The sequence below is a fragment of the Musa acuminata genome, chromosome BXJ2-6 (genome assembly GCF_036884655.1).
Source record: "Musa acuminata AAA Group cultivar baxijiao chromosome BXJ2-6, Cavendish_Baxijiao_AAA, whole genome shotgun sequence".
Lineage (NCBI taxonomy): Eukaryota > Viridiplantae > Streptophyta > Magnoliopsida > Zingiberales > Musaceae > Musa > Musa acuminata.
Window position 1 is genome coordinate 36284413 of NC_088343.1, and position 13088 is coordinate 36297500.

Here is a 13088-nt window from a genome sequence, read left to right on the forward strand (position 1 = left end):
GTTTTCTCACCCCTTAAGGAGATTAGAGTTGGTACCTTTAAGAGGATAACATATAAATATTTGCATATTTTTAGGCTTGGCCCTTTATTTATTAAGCTAAAAGACTCACAAATTACTTTTACCTTAGTAGCTAGAGAGGTTCTCTTTGAATCTTAGACCAAACTACTCATTGATGTCCAAAAAAATTTTAAAATTTTTTTTGACATAACCCTTAAGAAATTACTAATGAGTTCTCTCTAATGTGTGATATGTCATTCATTGAGTTTCTAAAATTTTTTTGCCTAATTTGCTTCACTATTGGTTGAATCCTACTAAGAATGCAGTGCTTAAGAGACAGGTTATTGAACAACTTCACAAGGGGTTCATATTAGAAAGCACTAGTCCTCGTACTAATTTGGCCTTCTAACTTTGAATAAGGATGGCAGCTAGCACATGTTCATTGGTTATAGAGCCATTAATAAAATCACTATTAAGTATTGGTTCATCCCCAAGTTGAATGATATATTAAACCTTCTGATTGATCCTAAGTGATTTACTAATATTAATCTTGAGAGTGATTGATTACTATCAAATTAGAATTTAACGAGTGAAAAACTACCTTCAAACCTAAGGATGGCCTCTACAAGTGGCTAGTTACGTTGTTTAACCTCACCATGCCCTATTCATATTTATGAGAGTCATGACTCACCCAAGTTTTATGACCTTATCTTGGAAATTTCTTATTGATAGTATATAGGACACCTTATATAGACATTAGAAGTTATTTTAAAAAAAATTCTCTACTTGAATATCAAGAAATGTTCATTTCTTATCGATAATATTGTCTTGTTTAGATTTATAATATCTATTGAATGACTTATAATTGACCAAAAAAGATAAAAGTTATTTGAGATTGGCCTGAACCTACCATAAGCACTAAAGTTCATAACTTCCATGACTTAGCGACTATTTATCATACATTCATCAATAATTTTAGCACTATCATGGCTTTTATCACATATTGTGTTACGAAAAATGTGTTTATACAAATCAAAATTGCTAGCAAAACTTTTCAGGATATTAAGATTAAAATGATCGAAGCCCAAGTACTTAGACTACTTGATTTCTCTAAAATGTTTGAGATAATGTGTGATGAGATTAATATTGATAGGACTTTGAGTGAAGAAAGATATCTCATAACTTTTTTCAATGAAATACTAAATGAAGGTAAAAAAAGATGCTATACTTATGACAAAGAATTAAATGTAATTGTACAAGCCCTTAGGTATTAGAGATACTATCTTCTATATCATGAGTTTGTCTTCTACAATTATCACTAAACTCTATCTTACGTTCGTGTCTAAAAAAAATATAGCCCTAAATATGCTAAATAGGTTAAGTATATGCAGCAATTTATATTTGTTATCAAATACAAAGTCAAAAAAAAAAAAAAAGATAGCTAATATGTTAAGAAGAGTTAACATATTTTTGTACACCTTTAAGGTAGGTGATTGGATTTGATAAATTGAAGGATGCTTATGTAGACTACCATGAAACCGTATACACTATTATCTCATATATTTATTGGTGACCTATATTATATACTATATAATGAGTATATATTTTATGAAAATATGTTGTGTATTCCCAAGACCTCAACTAAGAGCTTTCTAATTTGGGAGTTGCATATCAAAGGTACAATTAGATACCATAGGGATCACATTATTGTACTTATAGAAGATTGATTTTTCTGACTTAACCGGATATAGCTAAGATTATTAGATATTGTCACACCTATCAAATAGCCAAGACTAGAAAGCAACAAAGACATAAACACCCTATTACCAGCACCCACCTTGGAAAGATATAAATATGGATTTTGTTTTAGGCATCTCTCACATTATCGCTGATTCCATTTTTGTTGTTATTGATTGATTTTCAAAAATAATATATTTTATCCCTTACTCTAAGATCTCTTATTCCTCTCATACGCACGGTCTTTCCAATTTTATTATTTGATAAAGATATATATTTTGTCAGCTAATTTTAAAAGACATTGTGAAAATTATTAGAGGCTAAACATAGGTTCTCCTCGATGTATCATTCTATGCTTAGCCAATAGGTCATTGATAATTTTGATATTTGATAGGTCACATAGCTAACTAGAATATACCTATAGTCGAGTTTATATTTAATAGTCTCATCAATTTTAATATTAGCTATCAACTGAGAAAACATATCAATCTTATCTCTTTTGTCATTCACTTTCATCCCTTAGATACTACCGAATCTTTTGCCTAACATATTCATGAGTTATATAATGAGATTAGATGAAAAATTATTTTAAATAATTTATTATAGAAGTAAGCAGAAGATATATATTGTAGGTATAAATCTTTCCGTAAGAAAGAGTAAGTAATGATAAAGATTTGACCTAAGAGATATCCCACTAAGGTCATAAAAAAGATTATATACTAGGAGCATAGATCATTATAAGACACTATAGAGGGTTAATGAAGATAACTATATTCTTGAGCTACTTAAAGATATAGGCATCAGTAATATCTTCAATGAGGAGAACTTATCCCCTTACTATAAATTGATAGAGTCGATATTTTCTAGCACATAATAATGATAACGGGATCATTCCTTTTCTTTCATCTAAGTATCTCTAGTTTCAAAATTCCCTCTACACTTGATCATTTGATAGTAAATCGAGAACATATTGGATAATTAACTCATGATCTTTTCCACCGAACAATAACATAGATATTTGGTATGGTGTCATGAAGAATCTAACTTTGCTGATACATAAATTTCAGAAAAAAGTGCTACGATGGACAGACATCGATCTTTAAGTAATACTCACTTTTGTCACATCACTTTTTTTTTTTTTTCAATCACCGTACTTAAAATCACTCACTCCTACATCAGTATTAACTTCTTGTATAAATCTTGTAAAGGTGTTTGATTGGGTATATGAGGAAACAGGGGAATCTAAATTTGTTTTGTTTCAGCTGTGAAAACAAAGAAGGATATCACTGTATTAAAAAATTGCAATACGTAACCCTTCTTTTATAATCTTCAAGTAGTGGACAAAATTAAATCAATTGAAAGAGTGGCACAGGGTTTAACCTTATCAAATAATCTGCTTATCTATCAACTATTCTACCTCTGTTAGATATAATCAATTATGTAAGTAAGGAGCACCTGGTTTTGCAATTTGCAAACTCAATTTCTTGAAACACTCAATGTGTTAGGATTTGCCATTTCCAATAAAAGAATATTTGAACTTTAGATTTAAAAACCCTTAGAGATCAAATAATTTACTTATACCATTAGACACAATTAATCACGTAGAATTAGTAGAATAATGGAACAGTAATTTTCAATCCAACAAAGAGAAGAAACCTTTTCCCAACTTGTTTTCCACAAGTCAGGACCAACATCGGCAATAGTTTTATTTGTAACGAATACTATTAAGCAATATATATCTATCATAGGAATTACTTATTATTATTTTATATATATATTGCCATCGCTGTGATTTTGTGTAATAGTGACAATTTAGGAAGTTATCAATAGATTTTTTAAAATAGTGATAATAAATATGATTTTGTTTTAGCAAAAAAGCATGTTTGTTGGATGGAATGGTCAGAATAATCATAAAGCATTGCAGGGGTTTGGCTTGGATTCTTCTGATTTGGTCAAACTTGTACAACAAGGTTGGCTTTAGATGTGGCCTCCCCTTCCAACAACCAAGTTGACTAGTTTACCAAGAAGCCTCCCTAGGAAAGCCCGTAGCAAAGTTGACTGACAAATCTAATTGGAATTAGGTTAGGTTCCATCTATGTCCTCCAAAAAATTACAAACCAAGAAGTCATAAACTAAATCCTTAGGTATGTCCTCCTAAGGATTTAAATTATCATCATGAATTAAGTTAATCGGACGCATGATCAATAGACTCTCTTTTTTTTTTCTTATCTTGTGTAACCATGCACTGATGTAATATATTACTTTTGGCCTTTCCATTGGATAGAAATATTGATATGATTAATCATTCCATGATGGCATATAGTCTTTTTGGGATCAACAAGCACGTACAATTGAATGACAAGTAAGTCCCATCTAATATGTGGAATCGTACATATAAAAATGTTGTGTAACTTCTAGCCTTAGCCATTGGACGTGCTAGTCCTTTTGCTTACATTAATCAAACCAAATCCCAATCAACATAAACCAGGGATGTCGATATAAATTGATCCATCGTCCATAGTTTTCCACCACCCCACCAGTCAGTCAACCCTCTCTATCTCATGTTCAACTCTCCAATTTGCACCTCATTGTATGTATGTAAATCACAGGCAAAAGAGAAACACCTAAATAGCAAGCGAAGCATGAAATTAGACAACAGTATATATCAACTCAATCACATGAAAAAAGGCCTGGTTAACTTGAACCTAATGCAAGCAAGTCAACTCGGTCAACCCTTTCTTTTCTTGACGTTGACTCCAAGTCTATTTTTTCTTCTTGTGCCGCCAGATGAAACCTAATTCGGAGCAGTTTGGAAACATTGACAGAAAACTGTTCTTTAACCAATTTAGAACCCACCATATCCTCCCTCAGTCATTACCTGTTCATCTACTCTTCATCAGAATTGCCTATCTTCAAAATAAGATTATAATCACAATGCTGGATTTTAAGGGCGTCATTAGCTCATAGGCTCAGGTATGAAATCTCCTGGAAAATCTGCAATTCAAACTTCGAGTCAAACAATTCAACACTAGATAGTCAGCAAAAGATTTAGGCCCAATGAGCAATCAGAATTAATGTTCTATTCCAATTTCAGGGCATCTTTGCTATTACTGACACCTGCAAGCAGCTCAATGTCCATTGAGCTTCCACTACTATTACAGATCAAATTAATACCAACTGTAGAGATACTAGCAAACAGAACACCAATAAAGGATACATTCATCTTTTATTAAATAGCAGGTATGGAAATTCAAATGCAAAACCAGGAAGGCACACTAAATTCGAGGTTTCTTACAACAAAGGTAAAAGAAGGGAGAAATCACTGTTTACATGGAAACTAGTTGATGGAACCACCACTCTCGCCTTAAATCAGACCATATGGTGATTATATCCTTCCTTTTTCTTCTGATTCCCTCTCAGAAGCAAGCATCCAGAAGGCAGCAGCAGCAAAGAGCAGCCAAGCTGCAAAACCAGAAAAAGAGTAACACAAATAAACATTTATCACAGAAAGCAGCTCAAAGCTGCTTGTTATCAGATATGACTCTCTAATATAAAATGCAGATTTTGTTCTCAGAAGATATTTGACCCAGTGCCCGCTAAAATATTTTTGCATTTGCATCGAATTGGTTCACCACCAATCTCCATGAATGTCTAAACCGGATGCCAGAAATTAGAATTTCTCCACCAGTTATCTACTAGAGATCAATCATTACGTGTGACTGATCATGACAGCATAAACCTAGATAATCACCTGTGAAAATAAAACTTCGTATATTTGTCTTAGCATCACAACAATATTGCTTCTTTGCAATCTGGGACACCACAAATTAATTAGCAGAAACGTTTTCTCCCTTGGAAGAGTGATGATAACAAAGAAAAGAAATGTAAAATAGAGGTAGAAACTTTTGATACTTAAGAAGTAAATATCATGACATAAGTTCCTAATTTAATTATAGCAAGAAATTGAACGCCTAAATAACTTCTCAAACAAGTAAATATCATCTCAAATATTCTTAATTAGCAAGGATTAAGTGTTTCGAATCCGTATGTCCTGATTGGTAACAGTGAATGAGTATTCATACATATATGTGCAAGAATCAGGTAACAATGAATGATAACTGCAAATATGGGAAAGTAAACGTCTTTAGCACGTCATAGGCGCGAACGTGGTTGGCACGTCGTTTACAGGTCGCAACGCCCAGCTGCGCACGATAACCCAGGACACGATATCGTGCACCGACGACCGGGCACGGCCGCGACGAGGCGGATCCGGCACCACGGGCCGCGGATCCCGTCACCCGGCGCCTCCAAGTTGGACCAACACGCCAGATCCGACCAGGGAGAGATGGGAAAAGGGTACAAGGACAGAAGAAGGTTGGTAGGGAGGGAGAGAAGGTTCAGGTTTCATTACCATCCTTCGACGAAGGAAGGGCCGCTGCTCTGCTGCCGGGGCGGCGGCTGCTGAGCGTAGGGCGGAGGGTATCCCTGCTGCGGATACCCCGCCGGCGGATACCCCTGCGGTGGGTAGCCTGCGGGCGGGTAGCCCTGCTGCGGGTACCCGGGCGGCGGATAGGCGTCCTTGGCGTACCCCTCTGGCGGATAACCTGATCACCATCAACAATCCGACCCAAACAATGAAAAAGATCAACATCACCATCATCATCAGGAGCAATTCTCCACCTCAACCCGAGATCGTGCATCAGATTCAAGATGGAAGATACCTTGGGGAGGAGGGACGCCGACGGGTGGCTGCTGGTTGTAGTAGCTCATCCTCCTCGCTCGTTCTTTCCGAATCGGCGGCCGCGAGAGAGGAAGATTTTTCGCTCCGAGGGAGGAGGGATGGTGTACTATATCAATGACGCTTTTACATATCTACCCCTATAGAAATTTAATATGACCTGTTTACCATTTTATATGTTGACATCCCTTTAAGATTTAGATAACTAAGTTTTTCCTTTTTTCGCTTTATGAAAATACGTATACTAATTTAAATTAAAGGGGTAAATAGGGAAATTAATAGCTAACGATAAGCACGGAAGCTTCGGCCTCGGCGTTTTTGAATGTGACTCGGAGGTCAGGCGCAAGAGGAATGATGATCAAACAGTAATGGACGGCTGGGGCGCGATGATTGGATCGAGATGCGACGATCGGGACCCTCCAAGTCAAAGTCATAACAGATGGGTGGACGGTAGACGCGTTCCAAGTGGGGACGGGCGGTTGGAGCCACGTTGGGGTTGTTGGGTGGGGCCACGTTTTGTCACTATCCATACCGGCACAATTCGAAACAAGAAAAATTCGTTGCAAATATGTTTTTCCTTTTCTTCAAACTGCAATTACTGAAATCAAAGTTAATAAAATGAGCCAACAGTCCATTTCTTCAAAATTAAAACTTTAATAAAGTGTCTAAAAAAACCAAAATACATTCAAATGCAATTCAAAATTTATAGATAATTATGTTATTTTAACTTTGTCACGTCCATGTGATGCATGTGTGCTTGTGATAGGAACGAATTCGTTAGTCTCAAAAATAATTTATATATTTTTTATGAGATAAATATGAGCGTTTTCTATAATTTAGTATGACAGACAACATGATGAATAAATGGTATTCGGTTGGTTTGTTTACTTGATATCTTGAAAGCTAAATTAAGTGAATTAAATTAATAAATCAATTATCTCATCAAACTCTATCGTAATAAATAATATCATTATTCAGTACATTATCATATTTATCATTAATAAGGAATAAGATAGGATTTACCCATTTATATTCTACCACAATATCAAATTATGTTAATGATTTATGTTGATCCATTTAAAAGCTTAGGCAAATAGATAAATATATGATTTTATTCATTTATATTCCTAATAATTTATCAAATACTTAGGCTCTAGATTTATATTCCTAATAATTCATCTTTCTTTTATCTCACACATAAAAATATTTTCAGTCAAGATTTTAGACAACTGAAATCTGGCTAGACCCAGTGCAGAGGTCACTAGTATATTTATTGGGTTGGGTTGGCCTGTTGGGTTCAGGTCTGGTTTGCTAGACCTATGCATGTCCATTTGGATGGAGCAGCTCAAATTATAATGCAGAATCACTACTAGCTGTTGGAGGTCAGTAGAAGATGGCAGCTACTTCCAAACATTGATATAGGACAGTGTCTGTTGTTGGGGGTTTATTTCAGTGTAGGTGATACCTTTCCAGCATGGGAAACTCGAATGGAAGTCCTCTTTTGCTTGTAGGTTTCTCAGTGATGGGTGGGTCCCTTTGATGGTAGGTAAGTCTTGTCACCCAATAGGAGGAGTAATTACCTCCTTAAAGTATAATTGAGCCAATTGGCCTTACTGAAAAGGTTATTATTAATTGGTTACATGCTAGTATTTGTCCATGAGAAGAATCCAAAGACCATCATCATTGATCCATTGAATCCCCTTATCTTTATTTAAATAAATAAGATATAAAATAGTTAATGTATTTATTTTTTTATTATTCACAGGCTCTAATATCTCCGTTTGTTTTTGTAGCGGAGGAAGAAAAAATAAATTAAAAACAAAATCTGAGATCAATCAAAAGCATAATTTAAAAAATTAATATAAGATTATGATAAATTTTTATATTTATTAAAAAATTAAAATTTTCATCATGTAAAATCAATAATAAGACTAAGTTATCCACGCTCAAACATAAATTTTTTTACCTACTCTAACATGATTCATAAATCCCTACAAATCAAATTCTTTACTATGTAAAATTAATTACAAGATCTTAGTTATCTCCACTCAAGCATAAATTTTTTTATACATTTTTCATATGAACCGTCGAAGAATTTATACCTTTTTCTCTCAATCTCTCTAGATAGCTTAGGGAGAAACTCAAAAGCACCAAAAATATTCCTCACATCTTTCTCTCCTCTCATCAAAATCTAAAGTTATTTTAAAAATTTATAAAAGACCCAAACCTTAATTACTTAATTACTAGAGATTTCTTCCTCTATGACATCTTTTTTTCCATTAGGATTCCTTATTCTATTGGGGCACTTATTCTACAAATTTTAAAATATTTATTAATTTTAATTTTTTTTTAATTCTATTAGTTAAAACCACATGTAATAAGGAACTCTATTGATATAATCGAGACAAATAAACTCAAAATTCAATAGAAGCAGCTCATATACCAAAATGAGGTTTCAAATAGATATCTTTATTGTTTTATGAATAAAATAAGTAAATAGATAGATTTCTATGTCAATTACATTATTTTTTTATCCGGCTTATAATGCTTTTTAAAATATTATAAGCCTACTCAAATATGTTGTAATTTAGAAATTAAACTGATTTAGTTTATGGATTGATCCATAAGGTATAATCCGCACTACTCTGATGGTGAATATTCTTAAAATCATGACAAAAATGAGAATTCCATTAAGAAGATATAGAAAAGATACCTCCACGGTATTTTCAAAAGTTCTTTTTTTTAATTATTTTTAAAATTATTTAATAATATTTTCTTAGTACCTAAAATGCACTTGATTTTCCCTTTATTTTCCTATGTGCTGATCATACGATGTGCAGATCAAGTTAAATATTTATATATTATGTTGTAATATTTTCATCAATACCAAAAAGACACCATGACACAATATAAAAAAAAAAAATACTGCATTCTAGTATTTTGCACTATGTTATAATATTTTTTAATAATATCAAAAAATATAAAATAGTGTAAAAACACAAAGTTGCAATGATTTCTTAGTATTGTTGAAAATACTAAAAATATTATAACTAGATCGATTTAACTTATGAATTAGTCCATATAAAAAAGATTAAAAAAAAAGGTTTAAGAAAGACCGATACCTTTTTCTCGAAAATTAACTTTTTTAAAAAAATATAATTTCTTTTTCGAGAATTCGCCCATTTAATTTCAAAAAAATAAATAATAAATTTCCCTCGAAGGTTTTCCTCCAAAAACTGCATCCTGGAGCGTTTATACCGACGACGTCAACGCATACAGACACAGCTGGAAGAAAGGAGCTCTCATGGTCAAAATCAAGGCATCTATCTCAGTGTCAGGTGTTCGAGTTAAATGCCTCTTCCTTTTCGGAGCAGGCCATGAGCTCTTTCCCTTTCACTTCAACCAGGGGAGATGGACCACGACCTTTCCACCTCCCATTCCAGGAAAATGACAAGCATAAAGGTGCTGCTGCAGTGACGGAGACATCCCTCACCCATCCTTCTCTGCTGGCCAAACTCTGATGAACCTATTCTGTCATATCATTTAATGCCAACGCCACTTGACTTGCTTTTTTTTTTTTGGTTTGCGGACAATACTAGAAAATAGATCACATGTTCTTCTTCCACACCCAATACCTCGCGATGATCATCATCATCAATCGAAAACAGAAACTATTTGTGTATATACTTACTCGGACTTAGAGCTAGGATTGATGTGCGAGGATGAGTACTTCAGCTAATTGCGACCTCGGCAATGCTCTGCAAGGTTGGCTTCCACTGCCCATGGCGTGCTATCTTTGCTTTGGTGCTCCCGACAGCCGCATCCTGCAACTCGGCGTCCACAAGTGCCTCCGCTTCCTGTTCCTATGACAAACGAGAACATCGAGGAATATATAAGACTTAATTCCTTTCATATGTATCCGGTCGATCGCTGTAGATGAATTACAACAAGAAGATACTGCAGAAATCCACATACCGTCGCCGGTGGAGTCTCCGACTCGAGTTCAATGCCACCGTCACCACCACGACCACTACCTGGCTGGCCCGAGGCAGCGATGGCAATGGAGGCGCCCCCGTCGCCGCCTCTTTCGCATCTGGGCCGGTGCTTTTCATTCTGTTTGACAAGCAGACGGCCCAACTTCACGTGCTTCTTCGACGCGAACTCCCTCACCACCTCTGCACACGCCTCCGACGCTCACAACCAAGAGCAAGGAAACGGAGGAAAGGGAAGTAGGACTTTAGCGACTTGCCTTCGAAGCTGACGAGGCGGTAGACGCGGCCGATGTGGAGAGTATCGTCGGGGCGAAGCAGCTTAAGGTGCTTCAGGGGAGCGTCGCCACCGCGGGCGGTGGCGGAGGTGGCGTAGGGGGGAGCGGTGACCACGATAACCGCGGCGACGTAGTGGCCGGGGTTGGAAGCCATGACTTGGCTCGCGCTCAAGGACCAGTACGCCCTCTCCACCCTTCCTCCCGGGTGTTGGATCACCACCGTCGTCGCCTCCGCCGCTTGGCAATTCCCCATCTCTCTCTCTCTCTCTCTCTCTCTCTCTCTCTCTCTCTGGTGGGTTAATTCTCTGTGCGTGTTATGTAGTGCTTGGACAAGTGTCGAACAGTATGGCGACTTAATATATATGAAGGAAAGACTTGGTCTTGGGTCGCACTCAGGTGATCAGTGGTGGATCACTGCACGTATATGCTTCGACACCGGGGATGACCCATGCAAGCCTTCCACGTAACGCAACACAGGAAGCAGCAGCAGCAGCAGCTCATCAGCCGTTCCCGTCCTCAGCAGGAGCACCACGCATCACGAGTTTGGGGCAAAGCAGCAGCTCAAATTCCAACATTTAATGAGGCATTGATTAGGATTCCAGGATGTATACGATGTGAGGCACGTTGTGGCAACTCATGGTGAATAACAAGTTTAGTTGAGGCATTTATTTAGGCTATGAACGCCTGAGCTGCAAATGAGGTAGAGGAACACAAGCAGAAGAAGGTGGAGAGTGACGAGAGAGTGAAGTCTGAGGACGACGACATGATTGACTTGATTCGTTTTCTTCTTCCTGTGAAAACTTGCAAAAGGACGGACGGACTTAATGTACCTTCCAGCTGTATTTATGAAATAAGAAATCCTATGAAGAAATATTAAAATAAATAAGAAATTATGCTGCAGGTATAATAAAGTAGTATTATTATTATTCATAATTAAAAAATAATAAGAAATATTCAAGTACCAAAAATAAAAGGGAAAAAGGCCATTTTATGAAAATAAAAAAAAGAATATAAGAAGTCTACAGTGAATACGCCAATCTTCCCACATAGAAACTGTTAACAGTATCATCATAAGTTGGATTTATAATCAAATAATAAATAATATATATTTAAGTATAAAAAACAAAAAAAAGATTCCTCAATCTCATGGAGATTATTACTTGGAAATTTCTGTGGTATAAATATTCTATTAAAATAATAAATAATATCCTTGGGGTTTAATATAATTGATCGGATTTCTCATGTGGCTAATCAAACATAAGTTTGAACTCAACAACAAGTCTCATACAAGAACAAATACGCCATTAATTATCTCTTTCTCTCTCATATGCTACAATTCTCGTGAATAAAATGTTCAAAAATAACAGATGGCTATAGTTTCGTAAGATCAGTCAAATCATTTGGGGACAAGGACGAGACACTAACACAACATTTTGCAGTCTTATATGCACATTCTAGCATTTAATTACATATTTCTGTTCAAGAAATCGACATGTATTATCTCGGAGTAATTACAATATGATTCATCGAATTATAAGATATGTACATATAAATACCAAGACTACACCACATGCGATCACCATGAATACGTCAATTATGTTCATGACATGTCTACATCTCTATAGAATAGAATTCATGATGATCTTTCTCTTTTAAGGGATGCCAATTTCATTCATAAATCTGTTTGCCGTGTTAGATAAATAATTATCGAGTGAGGAAATTGGTATATGTTAGGATTTCGTAAGTATTTTTAGGAATCTTAATTATATTTAAATCATAAATAATTATTGAGTTAGGAAATTGGTATCTGATAGGGTTTGATAAATATTTTACGGAGTTTCAATTATATTCAAATTACTTGGATGAATCCTAATTAAATTTAAATTTTTTATGAATAAGGATTAATATTTACATTAGGGATTAATATTTTCACTCCATGTTTTAAGATTCCCACAAAGTTAAATCCTATATTTCCACTCCATGTTTTAAGAATCTTGCAAAGCTAAAAAAATCTCAATTTTTGGTAGAAGCTAAATCCTATATTTTCACTATAAAATTGGTATGTTTCTGTTTGTTTATTTATTTTACAACTATTTTATTTGCTTATTATAATTTTTGTAAATGTTTTAAGTTTAAATATTTTTTTGATACAATTTTATCGAACGAGATTTTTAAATCGATATAATTTTTATGAAAACACTAATTCATCCATCTTCTTTTAGTGCCGACTTGATCCTAATAGATATAACTTATGAGAGTAAGATTATTTTTTGCTCCAAAATGTTATATAACATATAAAAAAAATCTCAATTCTTTATAGAAGCTAAATCCTATATTTCCACTCCATGT

The 13088-nt window shown here is 35.0% G+C and overlaps 2 protein-coding genes across 3 annotated transcripts; both read right to left on the bottom strand.

The window, feature by feature from the left end:
* Nucleotides 1-4932: 4932 nt before the first annotated feature.
* On the bottom strand, nucleotides 4933-6614 carry LOC135615378 (cysteine-rich and transmembrane domain-containing protein WIH2-like). Its single transcript, XM_065113794.1, has 3 exons — nucleotides 6456-6614; nucleotides 6146-6338; nucleotides 4933-5196 (listed from the first exon to the last, which is right to left on the bottom strand). The coding sequence occupies exons 1-3, from the start codon at nucleotides 6502-6504 to the stop codon at nucleotides 5151-5153; spliced, it is 288 nt and encodes a 95-aa protein (XP_064969866.1). The 5' UTR covers nucleotides 6505-6614; the 3' UTR covers nucleotides 4933-5150.
* A 3400-nt stretch (nucleotides 6615-10014) lies between these two features.
* On the bottom strand, nucleotides 10015-11050 carry LOC135613615 (uncharacterized). 2 transcript variants are annotated; one of them, XM_065110642.1, is made up of 3 exons: nucleotides 10722-11050; nucleotides 10448-10647; nucleotides 10015-10329 (listed from the first exon to the last, which is right to left on the bottom strand). In XM_065110642.1, the coding sequence occupies exons 1-3, from the start codon at nucleotides 10990-10992 to the stop codon at nucleotides 10204-10206; spliced, it is 597 nt and encodes a 198-aa protein (XP_064966714.1). In that variant the 5' UTR covers nucleotides 10993-11050; the 3' UTR covers nucleotides 10015-10203. The 2 variants fall into 2 exon arrangements, with proteins under 2 accessions (XP_064966714.1, XP_064966713.1); XM_065110641.1 differs by having other exon boundaries at nucleotides 10015-10335.
* Nucleotides 11051-13088: the final 2038 nt, after the last annotated feature.